The sequence below is a fragment of the Protopterus annectens genome, chromosome 3.part0 (assembly GCF_019279795.1).
Source record: "Protopterus annectens isolate FY-2018-M chromosome 3.part0, PAN1.0, whole genome shotgun sequence".
Classification (NCBI taxonomy): domain Eukaryota; kingdom Metazoa; phylum Chordata; order Ceratodontiformes; family Protopteridae; genus Protopterus; species Protopterus annectens.
In genome coordinates, this window is record NC_056731.1 from 802,356,481 (window position 1) to 802,377,453 (window position 20,973).

Here is a 20,973-nt window from a genome sequence, read left to right on the forward strand (position 1 = left end):
CAGAAATACCTGTGGGAAAGGATGTATGCAGATGGGCAATTCAGAGAATCGCTTGACTGCATAAATTGACATGACTGGCCATATTAATTAACATGGCAAAATGCTGTGTTCCCTTATAATTTCTGTTTGGAGAGACTATGTTGAAGGTAATTGTCAAGAAATGCAGCAGAGAAGTAGTGCTGTTGGTGGGGTGTGAGTGCGTGAATGTGTGTGTCAGTGCATCTGCATATCTGCAGGGGAATGAATGTTGTCTAGTGACTGTGTGTGTGAATGGTTGCAGTAGGAGAGTTAGAGAAGCAGTAGCGTAGGTGTGTTTGAGGTTAAGAGATAGCTTTATATCCTTTTTGTGAAGTTTTTTTTTTTTTTGTATTTAGCTTGCTTCTCTCTTCCTTCCTTTACTGTTAGAGAGAACTTGTTTGTCTTTCTATCCATTATCTTCATTCCCTTTTCTACCCTTTTGTCAGGCCTTTCTACTCTTTCAGGGTATTCTTCTCCATACCATCATTGGTATCCTTACCTTTAACCAATTTTAGGTATCCTTTGAATACCATTGCTGGTATTTTCTTTCTTTCTTTCTGTCTTAAAAAAAGGTTTCCCTTTTCACCATTTTTTTGGTTTTAGGAGTAAATTAGCTTTCTTGTTATGGCTGACAGGCCTAATGGATTTGTAAGTGCACCTCCTGTGGGCATAACATCCCTAACTCGGATGCCCACAAAGTAATGCCTGTATTGTTTGGGTGCTGCACACTTAGATGTGGACTGTTCAATTTGTTCAGTGTTCAATTCTCGTACTTTAAGTGACAGAAGGAATAAGCTCATTCTGAAAGGTTTGCTTCCTTCTTCAGCTGTTTCTTTCATGGCTGGGGCTCAAACCCTCTCCAGTAAAAGAATCAAAGGAAAGCCTGACTTGGCTCCTAAAGAAAAGGAGTACAGGAAACAGAGCCCTGATCATTCTCCCTGCTTGACTCCAACTTCTGAGCCACTGGCTAAAGTTAATAAAACATTGGATCTGACACCTTCCATGGATCCTCCTATGTTTAGATTCAAGTCTCCTCAGATATGCTCACCTGTTTTCACCCCAGATCGAATATCTCCTCGGTTCCATTTACCCTTCTTACATGAGACACCTAGAAAATTTTCCAAACCACCATCTACTACTTCATCCCTTAGGTCATCCAGGAACTAGTCTGAAGCAAATGTGGATAGGATGATGAGTAAGCTTCTCAGGGCTTAGATTCAGATGGGGGTCATTCTGGGTCTGCCACTGGACCCATGAACCTGCCCTCATCTCAACATTATGGCACTTCTCCTTCTCCGAGCTTACCAGTGGTTTTGGAGCCCTCAGATCTAAGATCTAAGAAAATATTCTTGTCAGATCTAAAAACACTCATTCTTTGACTCTGACCATTCCTCTGAGTTGACCAGCTTTGACCTCCTTGGAGCAAGAATACTCTCAATCAAAGCATTGGTTCCAGCTCTGGGGGGCTGGGATTGACTCTGAGGCTCTTGGAGTTGTCCTTGCCTCTCAGCACCTTGACATTGTATAGCTTGGCTCTGAATCCCTCCTTGAAGGATTCCACAGGGTTACAGAGGTAAGCTCCAGTGGCTTCAGCACTTATGCGACTGACTACTGTTCCTCCTGGACCTTCTGCCTTTGAGGTTGTGGAGAAGGCTTTCCCTTTACCCAGAGAAAGTACATTCTTGCCCTCTTCGGATCCTGCTCTCCCTCCACTGACTATGAGCACTGATCCTATCATGCCTAGTCTACAGGGACAGCCAGCCCGTGCAAGCCTTTAGCCAGTCCTCATACAGGACTCCGTACCTTCTTATGATACTTCACCAGATCATCCCACTGATGAGGTCCTTAGGAAGAGAAAGTACAAAAGGAGGCACCAAGATTTCCTCAGGAATTTGTCACCGAAGACACGGACTTCAATGAAGTTTAAGGGTCCCCTAGATCTTCACCTGATAATATCTCCTTTGGAGAGATCCAGTAACTTCTTAAACAGAGAGGTGGATTGTCCTCCAGTATCTCCTCCCAAGAGGAGTTAGTATTTCTGGAAGCTTCCGGTGCTGGCCTGACTACATCTTGGGTGGTTCCTCTAGCTGATAAGTTTATCAGTCTTATCTTACTGTGAGCTTGGAAGGAACATGATACAATGGAACCTATCCCTAAAACACCTGACAAAATTCTAACTCTACCTAAAGATAGGGCCCGCTGGTGGTGGTAGCAGCTACTAAGAGAGAGCTTGCAGAACAGAGCTTATCTGTCCGTCCTCCTAATAGAGAGTCCAGGGCATTCTACAGATTTAGCAAGTGCATTTATGCTTCAGCGACCTTTGCACTTCAATTGTTGAACTGTTTGACACATTTCATCAGGCTACAAAGAGATTTGATCAAGTAGCTTTTTAAATCTTTTTCAGGGTCCATGTCAGTGGAGGATCAGAAGAAAGCTTCTTCACAACTGGTCACTCTACAGTCCATCTGCAAAGCATCCATGAGGTTAATCTCTCACACAACTGAGGGGTACCTGTAGGGATGCTGGTTCAGGCATAGCAGTCAGAAAGCATACCTGGATGCACTTGTGTGATTTTTGTGGAGCTCTTCAAGTTTTCATTCATCAGTGCTCCCTTTGATGGATCATCTTTGTGTGGCCACAAAGTTAAAGAAACACTCTCCAGAAGTGAGACGGACAGAAAAACACTGTCTGATGTTGTGATCCATTTTTTACTCCTCAGAAATCCTTCTCCAAGAATCAGTGAGACAGTAGAAAGATGAAGTTCTGCACGTCCCAAAGACCTTTCCTGGAATTAAGAGGAGATAGTTCTTCCTGAGGGGGGAGCTCTAATGGTAGATGCTGCCCTTGAGGCAGAGGTGGCCTGCAGAACCAGAGCTTCAAGGATACCCTCTGTGACAGACCTTACCAGCACCTCTGAAGGTTTACCCAATTGCTGCACTCAGGAGGCAGTTGGGGGGCACTTATCTCTGCACCCAGAAGCCTAGGCATCCATCACAAAGGGCACCTGGGTGCAGAAAATCATATCCAGAAGTTATTTCATACTATTTTCCCAAATTCCCACTACAAAAATGAAAAATGTCCTTGATGCTGCACCCAGTCAGAGTGAGACTGCAGCTTTGGAAATAGAAAAGCTGCTAGAAAAAAAGAGTCATCCAAAAAGTCCCCCTAGACCAACAAGGATCTGGAACTTACTCAAGATTATTTTTAGTGCCAAAGAAGACAGGGGACTTGAGACCAATTCTGGATTTCAGGAGACTCAACCAGTATGCAAAATATTCAAAGTTCTGGATGGTCACGGTTCAGCTCATTTTTATCTCTTCTATGAAAGGACGGCTGGATGTGCTTGATAGTTTTTCAAGATGTGTACTATTATATCAGTATGAACAGTTACTTGATATCTGCCAACCATCACCAGTTCTGAACACTGCCCTTTTGTTTCACCATAGCCCCCAAGGTGTTCATCAAATGGATGGTGGTGGTAGCAGCTCACCTGAGACTGCTGGGATTCTGGGTGTTTCCATATCTAGACAACTGGATGCTGACTGCCCCATCCAGGTATCGTTTGATTCAAGTGAAGGATTACTTGCTCCAGTTATGTCATCATTTGGGCAAAACAGTCAATTACACCAAATCCCACCTTACCCATACTCAGATCCTGGAGTTCATAGGTGCTCATCAAGATGTGACCAACCAGATAGCTTCACTTCCTCTGAGAAGAGTTTGTACTGTCAGGTCTCGGGTCATGAAGGCAATCGCCCTTTGTTATCTGGCAGCAAGACTAGCCCTCCAAGCGTTAGAATCATTGTCAGCAGTGATAACTCTAGTTCTATTAGCCAGGTATCATATGCGTGTCCTTTAATGGACTCTTTCAGTACAATGGTCTAAGCAACCCTGTCAAGATTTCCAAAGTTTGCTAGGAAAATCTCTTTTTGGTGGCTTCATTCAGAAGAAACTTCTCAAGGTCATTCCTTTATCCTCCGTTAGCCAGTAACCACAATTGCCACAGACGCCTCCCAAATTGGGTGGGAAGGTCATTTCTTGGCAAGGACAGTTCAAGGTGAGTGGTCCCCAGAAGAGGCCAGTTTGCACATCAGTGTCTTGGAAATGAGAGGTCTCCTACTAGAGTTGCAGACTTTTCCAAAATGTTCTACCTTTAGGGATGATTGCATTACAAACAGACAACATATCAGTTGGCTGGTATATCAACAAACGGGGGGGGTGGGGATCTTACCTATTATGTTGAGAGGCAACGAGAGTGTGGCATTGGATGATCTTTTCTGATCACTTTCTTTTGGCAAGGCACATTCCAAGGAAAACAAATGTGCTCGCAGACAGACTAAACAGGTCCATTTTGATGCCTCACAAGTGGTCTATTGAGTCAAAGAGATGCGGAAAATATTTTTTGTCGGTGGGGTCAGCCTTGCTTTGATCTTTTTGCTTCTCCCCACAACAACAAGTGCAACATTTTCTTGCCGTGGTTCCTCCATAGGGGGGAGTCACAGAGAGATACTCTGGTCCATGATTGGCCCTCTGGTCTCCTCTATGCTTAATCTCCATTACCACTAATTTCCAAATTTCTACAGAAAACATCCCAGTTGAATAGCACAGTCATCTTTATTGCACCATTTTGGCCTTTCCTGATCTGGTTTCCCTTACTCTAGCCTCATCTTGTTTATCTTTCTTGGATACTGGATCCACATCCATACCTCCTATCTCACTCAACAGGGATGCAGTATCCAGACAATCAACGACGTCACGTTAACTGCATGGTTTCTCCAGATCCAGTCATGGATAGACAGCCCAGACTTTCTTCCCCAGTTCTACATATTCTCTTATCCTATCAAAGCTTTCCACTAGGAAAATTTACAAGAGTAAATGGAAAAGATTTTTAGTCTGGGCCCTTCAGAGAGATTTGGATCCTTACTCTTCTCAGTTTCAGCAGTTCTCGACTTTTTGACCTCCGTGTTTAATAACGGGGAGAGTTACACTATTATCATAGGTCAACAAGTGGGCATTTCAAATTTTCACTCAGGAGAGAATAATTTTTCCCCAGCTTCCCAGAGATTATGCAAGGCCTTCCTTAAAGGTACATTTTTACTTAGGCCCTCAGTTGAAGACCTCTTGGGATTTGACTATTATTTTACAGGCTGTTACCCAATATCCCTTTGAGCCTTCTGCTAAGATTGACCTTAAATTTTTGTCCTAGAAAACAGTTTTTTCTGTTCGCTATAATCTCCACTAGATGAGTATCTGAACTCCAAGCCCTCTCTGCAAGACCTCCATACTTGATATTCCATAAAGATAGCGTCTCATTACACACAATCCCATCTGTTCTACCTAAGGTAGCTTCTGAATCCAACTTAAGTCAAGTCATTAATGAATGTTGTTTAATGACTGTGTGTGTGTGTGTGTGTGTGTGTGTGTGTGTGTGTGTGTGTGTGTGTGTGTGTATATGAATGCCTGCATGTATTTGGGTGGGGAATAAAGGGGCAAGTATACTAACATGATACCTGAGCGGCCAGCAGTAATTACTGCCAAAAAGTGCTGCTCAGCACTTGCGGCAGTAGCACCCATTTAGAGACATTCAAATTAGCTGATAATGTGGTCTTCCTCACTGTGGCTAAACTTGTCTGTGAACTGGATTTTAAGCAATTGTGTAAACTACACCTTGCAGCAGCTACACTCTACCTGAGAGTAAGGGGTTCTTTTAAAATCCCACACAGGCTTTGGGGGTGATATCCATAAATAGGTCAGATCACTTAAGGATGGGTCTTTGAAACGCAGTCTGTTGAATAACATTCACTGAAAGTTAATTATGCTGATTTCTTTACTTCCTACCATATTTCTTTGTAAATAAGACCTAACCAGAGAATAAGGTCTAGCATAGTTTTCCAGGGTAGTCATGATATAAGTCCTACCCCAAAAATAAGCCCCAGTTAAGATCGTCAACAACACACGATGGACATGTTGAATTATAAAATAATATTATTGGCATCCATTGACTGAGGTTATTGTACTCTGCTCACCATTTTCAGACCATTCAGGCACACAACTTCTTCTCTTTGCAGAAAGTCATAAGATTCTTTCCCTGGGAGTCCTCCACGATTCTTACTGTAACCCTAATCATCACTCACACTTGACAGTTGAGATCCTTGGCCCATAAACACTGGCAGGTGTACTTTGATCGGTCAAAGTACAGACAACGCGCGTAAAGTGCATGCACTTGATAATGAACGGCTGTGGTTGTGCCTTCTCTTCTTAACCGGCGACATTTTGTGTTGCCACTCCGGTCTTGTAAGTCTTTAATTAAACCCCCCCCCCAGACAAGATGAGTGCAAAAAGAAAGAGCTATTCTGTCGAGTGCAAGAAAGGAATCGTAGAGGGCTCCCTGGGAAAGAATCTGACAGCTTTCTGCAAAGAGAAGAAGTTAGATCTCCGAATGGTCCAAAAATGGCGTGCAGCTTACGATAACCTCAGTCAACAGGCCAACGAAGGAAATGCTAAGAAGTGCAAGTTTGGATCAGATCAGCAACTATTATTTCCTGAGCTGGAAGACATCATCTGTGAGTGGATTGCTAACTGGAGAGCAAAGGCTTTGGTTGTGCGCAGGGCTGATATTCAAGCATTTGCCCTTGCAATGGCACCACATTTAGAAATATCCCCAGAAGAATTCAAAGCATCGCAACATTGGCTGGATGGCTTCCTTCAGCGATATGAACTGTCTCTAAGAAGATCGACAACACTGTTCAAGCTGGAAGATACTGAAGTTATTAAACGTGCACTTGCATTCAAGTCCTTTGTTGATGGCATTGACTTTTCTAAATACCAACTCTCCAACATGATTGCTATGGATGAAACTGCAGTGTTTATAGGCCAAGGATCTCAAACAGCAATTGATCAGAGGGGTGCCTCGTCAATCTACATTCCCTCCACTGGTTATGAGAGTGTACATGTTACCTGTATTTTGGCAATCTGTCTAGATGGAAAGAAAACCCCACCTCTAATCATTAATAAGGGCAAGAAAGATAAGACTGAATGTGTTTCAGGCATTTACGTTCTTGAAACCAAAAAATCCTGGTGCACACAAGCAGCTATAAGGAAGTGGGTCGATATAATGCTGCCACTTGTTTTGCAAGGTGGCGAAAGAGGTCTGCTAGTCTAGGATTCAGCCAGCACTCACCGCACTAAAAAAATGAAGAAATTCCTTACACGGAAATGAATAGATCAAATAATGATTCCCGCAAGAATGGCTTCCTATCTCCAGACTCTTGATATTGCAATAAACAAGCCATTCAAGGACCATTTGTGCATGGAACTCAATGACTACATTGAAAATAGAATGGAGAGAAATCAGCATGGAAACTTTGTGAAGCCCAGCCTGCAAGAGGTCGTGACTTGGGTGAAAAATTCATGGGATAAAATCACTGACGGCTGTGTTGCCAATGCACTATGAGCAGGCTACTTGGACAAGCAGTGCTCATTTAAGGAGATCTCTATTGCTAGGCATGACAGATTGGGGCCAATACAGGAAATGGAGTTGCAAGAAATTCAGGCCGAAATTTGGGGGTTGGACACTTATGACAATGTTCCAGAAGAAGATGACATGACTGTATTTGATTAACTGTGAAAGCCAAGGTGCAGATATTCTGAAGTTGAAATGTTTGTTGCACTGTTTATGTAGAATTCTCACACAACTGTTAACGCGTTACTTAGAGCTGTTGTCCAATAACAGAAAAGTATGAAATAAATGTCAATTTGTATACATGAATAAATGTCAATTTTTGTACATGAATAAATGTCGATTTGTGTTCATTAATAAATGTCGATTTTGTACATGAATAAATGAATAGAGGTAGATTGTTGTACAGTGTGGGTAAATAAGGCATCCCCTGATAATAAGCCCTAATGCGTATTTCGGCAGGGGAATGAGTATAAGACACGGTCTTATTTTCGGGGAAATACGGTATTCACGGATTTGGATTTAACTCATCGATTTTAAGTCATCTGTATATATCTGTATATGTTCAACATTTTGATCACTGCTGCAGTAATCTTAGCTGTATAGGGTTATATCCTGCCAAGGATATAACTTCCAGCCAGCTTCCATCAAAATGTCAGGCAGCTTGAGCTGAGCTTGCTTAAAGACCAGTCTGGGCACGAAGCCCTTTAGAGCTTTACTGCCACCGAAGAGTACATTCCTTTGAGGTTTTCGAGGATTGATGGTTGGCTTGTGTTGTTTCTTAGCGGGGCAGATACATTCCCATTATGGAAAAAAACTTCCATTTAATAATTGTATTTATTACGGATACTTTCCTCTTTAGGAAAGTTATTTTCAAACTAGAAGTTTGCGTTTTAATGGACTGTCACAAGACTGTACTGTACTTTTAAACGGAGTGATCTATTTTACTGTCTGTATAAAAGTTTAAATTAAATGAAATCCATTTTATTTTACTTTGCAGGGCTGGCAAAATGTTTTAAAAAGTGCTTTTTACTATGTTTATCTGTGAAAAAGTGGCTTTTGAAGACTTTGTTTTTAATGGGATTTCCTGCTTTCCCTTGGAAAAAGACAACATTTTGGCATATCTGTGTAACAGTCTGTTGGTCCCATGGTCGGTCCTCCTTCCAGCCACAAAAAAAAAAAAAAAAAAAAAAGAAAAAGTTAAGCAAACTTACTATGTCATCACAGCAGGCTTGCAATTTGCCTCAGCCTCAGGTGGGTGACTGCTGTGGTAATTGGTTGTACCTCAGACCACTTATCTTTTACTCCAGATCCCTCTGGTGTAGCATCTACAGCTACTATAGACTAGAGGCTAGCCTCATCCTCTTCAGCTGTTGGGGTCCCCTCAGGGGGCAAGGGAGAGACACTCTTATGAGTCCTGGGAGAGGAAACAGGGAAGGCTTCCTTGTTTTATCACAGTTGGTCCCATTTTTCCTGTGTAAAAGAAACAGAAAACTAAACTTGTATCTACTCCTCCTGAAATTTCCTTAGGCAGGAGTAATTTACTGGGTCTGACTTGAGGTTTAATTCAGGCTATTGATCCTTCTTGTAAAATAGTTTGTGTTAAAAGAAAGTGGGATACCTCCTTTCCTAAAGAAATTCAAGATTCTGCATCTGGACAGGAGGATGAAGGGACAGATACTCCATGGAGAGCTCAGTTTATGACTCTCCCTTTGAGGGTTCTCTTTCTCTGAGACTATTTCTGTAATGTGACAGTGTTTTCAGTGGGACAACACTGAAGTTGCTCAGTCTCTAAAAAAAGACTGTGAGCTGTTACAGAAGGAATTTCCAAACCTGCACCTACTGCAGTTCTGTCAGCTTTGGAGGATGTGTGTACTGCTGCTTGCAATTTTCCTTACAGTCAGCCAGCTGCCCTTAGGAAGGCAGATAGGATGTATAAAGTTCCTCAGTCTTTTAAGTTTTTATACAGTCTTCCCAAACCTGATCCAGTAGCTATAGCTTTAGTTAATTCTTCTGCTGATAACTACTTAGTTAATTTTAATGCTATTATTTCTGATAAGTATGGGGAAAAAATGCATAATTCTGTAACTTTGGTTTTCAGAATTTTGAATTGTCAGGCTTGTGTAAAAGTTTATTCTGGCTAATTGTGAAAGTATGAGGAATGTTTATCTGTAGTTTAATTTCTTCTGTTTTTCAAGTGTACCTCTCAACTGTCCAGATTTTCACAGATGTCCTGATTTTTACATCATAGCTTTGGTTTGTTCCTCATAAAATTTATGGTTTTCTGAACAATCACGGAGGATTGAAGTCATTCAATAATGACATACATTTGAGTTTTAGACTTTATTTCATTCATCAAATGCATGTTAGCACAAATACTGTTATTCTAGCAACTTTCTAAGTTAATAGGAGCAATATTTAAAATCCATCCCTATTTTTGGCCTTTGTCCCCCCATTATTTTAAGTTTTGTCCAGATTTATTGTAGTAAGAGGTTGTATACTATGTGAGTATGACCTTGTTGATATGTCCTCAAGTACTATGGCCACTGGCATTGTTTTGAGGAGGTTTACATGTCTGCATTCTTGGAAGCTACCATCTGATGTTAAAATGAGATTTTAAATTCTCCTTAGGATAGAGATTTAGTTTTTGGCCCCTCTGCTGCAAAGGTGATCAAAAAGTGAGATGAAAGGGTCAAGCTGATGTAGAGAGATTTTTCAGCCCTCCCTTTCCAGATTTTCCATGGAATTCTCTTAACTCCTCATCCAGTTTTGCTAAGAAACAGAATACACAGTCTCAATAAAAATGAAGGTAAACAGACATTTAAGAAGAAATGGCAAGGGGTTCCAAGAAGAATTCTGGAAACTCCCAAAACCAAGGACAGTTCAATAAGTCACAATGACTACTTAAGATACTTTTCCCACCTTCCCACTCTGGCAGCCCTTTTTTTCTTCAAGAAAGTCTGAATTTCCACTTTTCTCTTTAGCAACAAATAGTTTCAGACAAATGGGTTCTGAAGATCATTCATTAAGGTTACAGATAGCAATTGGAGGAAATTCCTCCTTTTTAGGGGGTAATTCCTCATCCTCCAGACCAGATCCTTTTGTTTCCACTTGTCCTTTGTCCCATGGTATCAGAGTGAGTGATAGAAGCAGTTCATCCTTCCCAGGTGAGAAAAGGGTTTTATTCAAGGATATTTTTATTGCCAAAGAAAGAAAGAAAATAAATGTTTGGAGACCAGTTCTGGGTCTTTCTTTCATAAACCTGAAATAGTGCCCAAATTCAAATGTCACTTTACAACCTGTTGCCTCCTCTTCTTCATTAAAGTTTCCCGGTAACACTAGATTTTAAAAATGCGTATCACATTCCTATTTATCCAGACTTCAGCATTTGTTAAGGCTATGTGTGTCTGTATTATATTATAGTTCTCTACCTTACCTTTTAGACTATCCACTGCACCAAGAGTGTTCACAAAGTCTCTATCCTCAGCTATAGCTCAATGTAGGAGAAACTAGGATTGCAAGAGAGCATTCAAAAGTCTTTCTCCTTCTCACAGGATTGAGTTTTTGTAATGTCATCTACAAAACACAGGTCAAAGAGATTTTCTTTCTCAGGAAAAATAGATCTATATCTAGCTCTTTTTCTAAAGTTTTCCACTCAGACCTCAGTCACTGCAAAGGAATATCTCAGGATTTTGGGTCTCATGGCTTCTATGATTCTCGTGATACCAGTGTCAAGACTCCATATGAGAAAGAAACAGTGGTATCTGACGTCTCTTTGGTCCCAGCACCAACACCCCTTGCATTTTCAGATCCCATTGCTGGGCTTTGTCAGAAGACATGTCACTTGGTGGAGAAAACAGATATCCCTAAATCCAGGTCTTCTCTTCTCCCTCCCTGTTCCAAAACAGTCAGTCAGCACAGACTCCTTGAACTTTGCTTGGGGAGCAGTTTGAGGAAAGATAAAAGTGCAAGATGTGTGGGTCACCAAGGACAGATAAAAGCAGATAAATGTAATAGAGATGCTTCCCCTGATCAAGGCATTTAACTCTGAATCATCTTTGGTTCCCAGGACCTCTTCAAGTTGCTACAGACAATATCACATTCATGTGGTACATCAGCAACCAAGGGTGAACCAGGTCATTCTCTGTCTGCAGACTAGTCATGTTAGCTTGGGATATAGCTTCACAGCACGTTCTTATTCTACAGGCATCCTGCATTCCATCAGAGCAAAACTGTGTGGCAGACAAGCTGAGCAGGACAAATCACAAACCCTTATGAATGGGTACCAGGTCAGGGGGTTCTTCCAATATTTTGATCCACCTTTTGGAAGTTCCTCCAGTAGACCTCTTTGCCTCCTGTCTGAACAATCAGCTGACAAGATGCTGCTCCACCATGCAAGAAGGCCTGGAAGATAGATGCCTTTTCTTTTCCTTCTACATGAATGTTACTGTATGATTTTCCACCCTTTCCAGTAATATCTACAGTACTTCTGAAGATTCAGAAGTAATTCCCCCAAGACCATTGTGGTGACTTTGTTCTCGCCCAGGCAACCATGGTTCTCCTTTCTTTTCAAAATGCCCAGGGGAAATTATGGTAAGCTTTCTCACAGACTGGATCTACTAACACAAGAAGAGGGATGTTTGATATACCCCGACACCAATCAATTTCAATTGACTGCCTGGATTATAGGGTCTTGATTCCTTTTAAACAGCAGTTTACTTAGTACATGCTGTAGGTACTAAGAGAGGCAAGAAAGCCTGCTACTAGAAAATCATATAGTAGCAACTAGAAAATGGTTTTGTAGCTGGCATCAACAATGTAACAAGTACCCATTCGGGGCTGGTTGTTCTCTGTTTTACAATATTTGTATTAGTTACTATCTCATGGCCTTTCTTACTCCTGTGTCAAGGTTCATTTATTGGCCATTTCAGCATGTCTGCCCAATGAGCCTCCACTTTCAATACATTTTTATGGCAAAATTATTATGAAAGGAGTTTTGCATAAGAGGCCTCCAAGAAAAATGGTCGTGTCTCCTTGGGAATCTTAATTTTGTCCTAGAGAAACTAACGCTTGCTCCATTTATACCAGCTAACTTGGCTGACTTGAGGTACGTAACATGGAAAACAGTTTTACTGATTGCTCTGACCTCTGCAAGGAGAATATCTGAGTTGCAAGTTCTTATAGTAAGTCAGTCCTATCTTATTTTTGACAGGGAAAGAGTATCTTTGAGAATTAATCCTTATTTTATGCCTAAAGTGGTATCTGGGTTAACTTTAAGCCAATCTACCCATCTTCACGGTTTCTTTTCTGAACCCAAAAATGAGAGAGAAAGGACACTCCATACCTTGGATGTCCATAGATATCTCAAGTGCTATCTTGACAGAACTAAATCTTTCAGATCTTTGGATCAATTGTTAATTTCTTGTGAAGGTAAGAAGAAAGGAAAATCTTTGTCAAAGCAGACTGTTTCCAAATGGCTGTCTAAGACTATTACCTTTTGTTATACTCACCACAGCAAAACTATTCCAGACAAGGTCAAGACCCACTCTACCATGGCCTTATCTTCAACTTTGGCTTTTTGGAAAGAGTTGGATTCTTGAAGTATTCTTAAAATTGCAACTTGTTCCTCTGTACATACTTACAAAGCTCTATAACCTTGATTCGTTTTGAAGGTCCAGATCAAGCTCTGCTAGGACCATTCTCCAGAGGCTCCTGCACTCATTGCCTTCCACCTCCCAAATATAGTTAACTATGGTAATCTACCAATGTAGGTAAGGCTACTGCAGCAGTGATCAATATGATAAACATAGTATAGTTGTGTAAGTTGAACTAACCATAACAGTAGATGATCGAATGATCACTGCTACAGTAGCAGCTGCCTCCTTCCACCCCCCTTTTTTTTGTTGTGCTCTTTTATGCGAGGGTGTGGACATATATTTTTTGTTGTTCATAGCATTGTCCTTCCTGTCTCTACTGGCAGGAAAGTTCTGAAGGACTTTGCAGCCAGATTTCTTTTTGTCAACTCAGCTTGAACTACTTGACAGTTTGTGCCTGTGGAAGGTGCTCTGAAGCATTGGAAGCTGGCTGGAGATTATATATATAACCCATATAGCTAAGGCTACTGGAGCAGTGATCATTTGAACATCTACTGTTATGGTAAGCTTACTTACACAACTGTACTTTCTCATCTATTTAGATTATGCGATTTCAGATACTTGTTTTCAGTGACTGTATTTTATCTTATTCCCTTTCAATGAGTAGTTCAAAATCAGAACTGACCTCTCTCCCCATATTTCCCTTGGATGTACTTGGTAGTGCATATTCTCTGTCATTCTTTTATATGGATTTTTATATGGAGTTATTCAAAAACATATGTTTGGTAAAGTAAATCATAATTAGTCAATTTACTTAAGAAGTATTTTACAGGTAAGGATGACCTTCAGCTGTTCAGCATTGATATAGCTATATAACAATGAACAGGTAAGCTGAATTTACTAATGAGTTTGTATAGAACAAAATCTTTATTTTGTTAATATGCATTATATTCCTACAGTAGGTTGTATTATTGTCTTAGGTTACATTATTGGTTAGTTATTAATGGGCACACTAATTATGGTTGATCTGAAGTAGTTGATTTCATTCATTCTGCACATATGGGTATACGGATCCAATTTGGATCCAAGCCGGCAAAACATTTCAAGCATCAGCTCTGAGTTCCAAGCCCCTCCCTTACCTATATTACATCACTTCCTCCTATCTGTCCCCAGATCTCGTTTGCCACTCTAAGAGTCAGCATCGTGGTCTCTGAGCTCTAAGCAAGGTGGTAAGGTTTTTGGTCTTTTTGTGTTAGTTGAGTGTGAATACCTTTCCCTTTTTTTTCCTCCCTCCGCTTTCGTCGTGTTAGTTGTAAAAAAAAAAATGAAAAAGTTAGTTATAAGTATTTTGTGTTTGTGATACTGGTTTCCTGCCTAAGCCCAATCCCTGTTAGAGTGTGTGTGTGTGTGTGAGTGGGCCGTTAGGGCTTTTACTGTTTCTGCTATGGCTGAACAGTCTAAGGTTCTTTTTAAGAAGTGCACAGAGTGTGGTAACAAGCTCTCACCAGCCGATGGCCGCACTCTGTGTGTTCTATGTTTAGGGGTCGTCCATCTGTCTGCATCTTGCGACATTTGTTCAGGCTTTAACCCTAGGGCTTTGAAGGATCGCCGGGCTAAGCTTGTGGCTAAGGGTCTGCTACCTGCTTCTGCCCTAGAGTCTGCCTCGGTTTCCTTCCCAGCCAGTGACACTGTGCAGGCAGGGACTCAACCTCCCACCAGGCCTGCTTCATCGAAGTCATCCCAGAGAGGTAGGGACAGAGGGGATAAGGAGAGGCACCACAAGGAGAGGGACAAGCCCAGAAAAAGATCACCGGACAGGGAGTCTTTCTCCAGCCCCTCTTCAAAGGCACCCAGGTCTCGTTCTCCTCTGCTCCGCTCTCTCCGTTTCTCGCCGGAGCTGACGGAGCCATCGGAGCCAAGGCACTCCCCTCAGATCCGGCCCAGACCTGAGTCAGTCACTTCCTCCAGGTCAACTCGAAGTGTCTCTGACCTGGATATGGACAGGCTGATGAGGAGGTTCATCCAGAACCAGATTCAGATGGGGCTCTTGCCAGGGCCCTCTCCCATTGGAGAGAGTCCTCCTTCTTCAACTATGTTCCACCCTATTGCTCCTTCCCCGATCCGACCCGACGCTTCGGGGTTCTCGGGTCCGAGACCTTTCGGAGCTGTTGGGTCGGCGCCGATGGTTCTCGTTTCCTTGACGCCGGCTGTCACCTTGAGTTCCTCGGATCCAATCTCGGATCCAGGAGACTCTCGGAGCTGTGGTCGGGGAGTCGGACCCGAGGGTTGAGATCTCGCTCTTTCGGATCCCATCCTCGGTGCCCGGACTACCCCTCTATTGGCGCTGATCCCTGCTTCGGTCCCGGGGAGAGCCTCTTCCTTACGTTCTACGGAGGTGTGCTCTCCATCGGCGTTCAGAGCAGTGGGTTGAGTCCACAGCTCACCTACTCGGATCCTACCCAGACCCCTCTGATTTTGGATTCTGCTTACATTACCCTGTCTTAGGGACAGCCCATGCCAAAGCAACCCCAGGTTGTTCCCCTCAGGGAACCCCCGGAGGCTTACGAATCCTCTCCAGAGAGTCCCACTGGAGAGGAACCTCATAAGCGCAAGTGTAAGAGGAGCCACTTGGACTACCCTGAGTCCATTACCACTGATACGGACTTGGAGGAAGAAGAGGGTTCCCCCAGATCACCTTCCGAGGACATCTCGTTCAGAGACATTATGTAGATCCTCCGCCAAAGAGTAGGTTGGTCAGCCCCCAAACCCTCTGCTGATGAGTCCGTATTGCTGGAGGCCTTTGGCGTGGGCTCATCTACTTCCTGGGTCTCCCCTCCAGTGGACCCTTTGGTGGACCTCATCACCACTAGGGCATGGAAGGATCCTGACACTGTAGAGCCTATACCCAAAAGGCCAGACAAAATTCTTTCCCTGCCATCAGACAGGCAGGCATGGTCCAAAGGAGCCCCGGTAGACGCTTTGGTGATTGCGGCTGCCACAAAGAAGGAACTGGCACAGGAGAGTTCCTCGGTTCATCCACCAGACAAAGAGTCCAGGTCTATGGATCGTTTCGGGAAGCACATGTACTCGTCAGCGACATTTTCTATTCGTGCGCTGAATTACTTGGCACATGTCATCCAACTGCAGCGAGACCTTATATCGGAACTAACTGAGTTGCCCCCGGAGTCTCTGTCGCAACAGGACAAGCAGTCTTTCCCTGCGAAGATGACTACACTGAAATCAGTGACAAATACCTCTATGCTTCTCCTCTCTCATGCTACGGAGGGAGCCGCTAGAGCTGCTAGTACAGGCGTTGCCTTGAGGTGTCACATCTGGATCAGGCTGTGTCAATTTGCGGATCCCTTTAAGCCGTCTTTCATCAATGCCCCTTTTGATGGATCATCCCTCTTTGGGAAGACTGTACGCGACACACTAACCCAGAGTGAGAAGGATAGAAAGACTTTGTCAGCCATCGGAATCCGCTTCTCTAACCCCCAGAGGTCCTATTCCAGGAACCAAAAGGGGCAAAAGAAGATGTGGTTCCGGAAATCACAGTCCTTTTGTGACACTCAGGACTACTCGTCTCCCAGAGGCAAAGGGGGACAAGACCGACCCCGTCCCAGAGGCAGAGGGGGTCCCAGAAACTTCGGGTCTAGGGAACCTTTTTCCGACAGACCCGCACAGCAATGCTGAGGGGTTGCTCGGCTGCTGTACTCTGGAGGTAGTCGGGGGAAGATTTTCCTTACATCCAGCAGCATGGGAGTTCATTACTGCAGACCACTGGGTGTTAAGCATCATATCCAGAGGATATTCTATCCCCTTCATTTCATGTCCCATAACTCCAGCACGCCTTCCAGATGTTCCACCCGCTCACAGGGAGGCTGCAGCCTTAGAGATTTCGAAGCTGCTGCAAAAACGAGCCATCGAGCCGGTCCTCCCAGATCAATCCGGACCAGGCATCTACTCCAGGTTTTTTTTAGTGCCAAAGAAGATGGGGGACCTAAGACCCATTATGGACCTGTCTATCCTCAACCTGTCGGTAGAGAAACAAAAATTCCGGATGGTCACTCTACAGTCCATTCTACCGTTTCCGAGAGAATGCGATTGGATGTGCTCGTTAGACCTCCAGGATGCTTACTATCACATCAAGGTCCACAGGAGCTCCAGGAGGTTTCTATGCTTCTGGCTAGGGGCCAGTCACTTTCAGTTCAGAGCCCTATCCTTTGGTCTCACCACAACCCCCAGGGTGTTCACCAAGGTTATGGTGGTCGTAGCGGCTCACCTGAGACTTCAGGGCATTCAGGTATTCCCCTGCCTAGACGATTGGCTCTTTGCTGCATCCACCAAACGTCTCTTGTGGCAGGCCCTACACTACTTCCTCGGTCTTGCTCACAAGTTAGGCATCACGATCAATATCAATAAGCCCAACCTGGCTCCAGTTCAGATCATAGACTTCATCGGGGCACGGTTGGATTCGATTTAGTCAATGATTTTTCTCACCCCGGAAAGGATAGAAAATGTCAGACTCCATGTATCGGCTATCTTGGATCACTTGGCAGTCACAGCAGCTGATGTTCTCAGGGCCCTGGGTTCGATGGCAGCCGCAATCTCTATCCTCCCTCTTGCACGTCTTCACATGAGAGTCTTTCAGTGGAATCTAGCAGTTCAATGGTCCTGGCTAGACCTTCCAATGAATTTCCACATCCGAATCAATCGGACATGCAGAACGTCACTCCAGTGGTGGCTTCAATCAGTGGACATTTTCGCGGGGTGCAACTTTGTAGCCTTTCCGGCTCAAGCCACGGTGACCACGGACACTTCCCAGCTCAGGTGGGGGGGGGCACTTCCTGGGAAGGACAGTCCAGGGCACGTGGTCCCCTCCAGAGACCAAGCTACACATCAATGTCCTGGAGATGAGGGCAGTGCTTTTAGCATTGAGAGCCTTTCACCCTGTCCTACCTCCGGGGACGGTAGCCATTCAGTCAGACAACGTCTGTAGTCTGGTATATAAACAAACAGGGAGGGACCCAATCTTACCCCCTTCGTCGCGAGGCCATGAGGGTTTGGGAGTGGGCCATACCCACCAGTCGGTTTCTCATAGCAACACACATCCTGGGACGCTCCAACATTCTAGCGGACAGTCTCAGCAGGGCAATCCTTCTGCCTTACGAGTGGTCTCTGAAACAATCAGTGGCAAAACAGATCTTCCATGTTTGGGGTCAACCTTGCTGCGATCTCTTCACATCTCCTTCCAACGCGAAGTGCAGCAACTTCTTCGCTCTGATCCCCCCTCCGGGGGATGTCCCCAGGGACGCTCAAGTCCATGCTTGGCCTCCCGGGCTACTGTATGCTTATTCCCTGTTACCCCTTATTCCCAAGTTCCTTCAGAGAGCTTGCCGGCTGCAATGCAAAGTCATTCTCATAGATTGCTTCTGGCCACGTCAAGTGTGGTTTCCCTTCCTATGGTCTCACCTGTTGGCTCCTCCATGGACTCTAGATCCATGCCCGGATCTGATTTCTCACCCGTCGGGCTTGCCCCTGTCCAACCTGGACAGCCTCAAGCTGACGGAGTGGCTGCTCCAGTTCCCATGATTATCAGGACTCCCGGACTTTCGTCCCCTGTTAAGAATATTCTGGTAGCTTCTCTTAAAGCCTCCACTAGGAAACTCTACAATAGCAAGTGGAGACGTTTTTGCGTTTGGGCCTCTCAGCGCAATCTGAATCCATTTACAGCCCCCATTTCGGTCTTTCTGGATTTTCTGGCCGATCTTTTTCGATCAGGCGCAAGTGCTTCTACCATCAAGGTTCAGCTGGCTGCCCTCTCTAATTTTCATGTGGGTGAAAATAAGGTTGCTCTGGCTTCTGCCAAATTGTGTAAAGCTTTCCTGAAGGGCACCTTTTTATTGCGACCACCAGTTAAAAAAAATGGTGCCCCCTGGGATCTGACTTTAGTCCTTCAGGCTTTGACCTCTTCCCCCTTCGAGCCAGCCAGTTCAGTTCCGATGAAGTTTTTGTCATGGAAGACAGCCTTCTTGGTCACCATCATGTCAGCCAAGAGAGTTTCTGAGTTGCAGGCCTTATCCTCCTTGCTCCCCTATTTGGTTTTCCACAAGGATAGGGTTTCGCTATGTACGAACCCTTCCTTTCTTCCCAGGGTGTCCTCAGCAGCCAATATTAATCAATCTATAAATTTGCCAGTCTTCTTCCCAAATTTCCAAAATAGAGGTGAACGTAAGCTTCATTTATTGGATGTCCATAGACAGCTTCATTTTTACCTCCATAGGACTAAACCCTTCCGGAAGTCGGATCAATTGTTTGTCTCCTTTTCAAAACCATTTTTGGGCAAAACGGTTTTGAAAGTGTCCTTAGCAAAGTGGATCACTCTCTGTATTGCACAGGTTTATAAGGACAAAGGTTTATCTCCTCCAGGTGTATTGAAGGCTCATTCCACTAGAGCAATGGCCACTTCTGCAGCCTTCTGGTCAAGAGTTCTGTTAGACGATATCTGTGTGGCAGCGACTTGGGCCAATTCACACACGTTCATCTCTCATTATAAATTGGATCTTATTTCTAGAGGGAGAGCATCCTTTGGCTCTGCGGTGCTCAGGAATATCCTTCCATAAGGGCCTCCCAGGAATAATAGTAGCTGGGGACTCTGTCCCATATGTGCAGAATGAATGAAGTCAACTACTTCAGATAAAGAAGTTATGTTCTTACCATAACGTTCCATCTGAGTAGTAGACTTCATTCTTCTGCACCTTCCCTCCCTCCCTCCATACCCCTCAATTTCAGGTTTTTCCTGTTTAGGATTGTGGTTATGTTGCCACTTGTGTTAGCAAACTCGATCTGGGGATAAATAGGAGGAAGTGATGTAATATAGGTAAGGGAGGAGCTTGGAGCTCGGAGCTGATGCTTGAAAAGTTTTGCCGGCTCGGATCCGAATCGAATCCGTATACCCATATGTGCAGAAGAATGAGGTCTACTACTCAGATGGAACATTATGGTAAGAACATAACTTTTTTTTTTTTTTTCATTGCTGTACAGCCTAAAGTGCTACATAACTGGGCCTTCCTGACAACAAGGCTACTGAATAAGAAAGACATAAAGTTAGAAGATTTAGTCTGCCATCTATCCACACAAAAACTGGAACAGAGGTATGCACACATTTTTGTAAGTTTTTGTAGTTTGCTGTGGATATGTTATTATTGCTTAAAGTGAAATAGAATTATACATGCTATCACACATCCTGTGGAGAAAAGTCATTGCTACTTGGTGGAGTACTGATTTCAAAAATCAGTGGAATGGAATAGTTTCTGTGTGGGATACAGACCCCACTACATCCTAAATACTCAAGGCTTTGTCCTCAGCACACTCTAATTGAGATAACTACAACAGTGCTGGTACACCCCTGCATCTTGGAGAGGACAGCAGTCATGGTCATTTCATTGTAAAGTTGTTTCTCAGTAAAATTATCTGATAGTGTATCTTTCAGCTCCAGTAATCTTAACATCATACGCTATCCAGTTCTTTCACTTCAACCAATAGGATAAGCAACTTGCAGGATCTAGTTAACCCAACACCTGACCGTTTTGCAGGTCCTGACTATTTCACTACTCCCATAACACCTGCACCTCTTTTCCTTTCCTCTCCTGTGCTCTTTTGCTGTAATCAGAAAAGTACTGCAGGGGGCATGGCCAAGATGGTGAGCATTTAACAGCACTACTTTTTAGCTCTCTTAATTTTAACTACTCTGACAGGATTTTTACTAAAATACTCAAATAGAACATTTCAAAACTTGATGGATTTATAGTGGAACATCTGCTGAAAGATTTGCTACAATAAATAACAAATTTGAAACTCTTTTAATTGTTTTTCCTGTCAAGAAATCTAGAAAGAACTAAT

At 43.6% G+C, this 20,973-nt stretch overlaps 1 protein-coding gene across 1 annotated transcript in view; it reads left to right on the forward strand.

The window, feature by feature from the left end:
• Positions 1-20,973, forward strand: part of LOC122796931 — a 906,278-nt gene that overhangs the window by 642,735 nt on the left and 242,570 nt on the right. Inside the window, exon 5 of the mRNA XM_044065700.1 lies at positions 20,116-20,225. Coding sequence (XP_043921635.1) covers positions 20,116-20,225 — 110 coding nt within the window. The remainder of the gene's footprint in view (positions 1-20,115; positions 20,226-20,973) is intronic.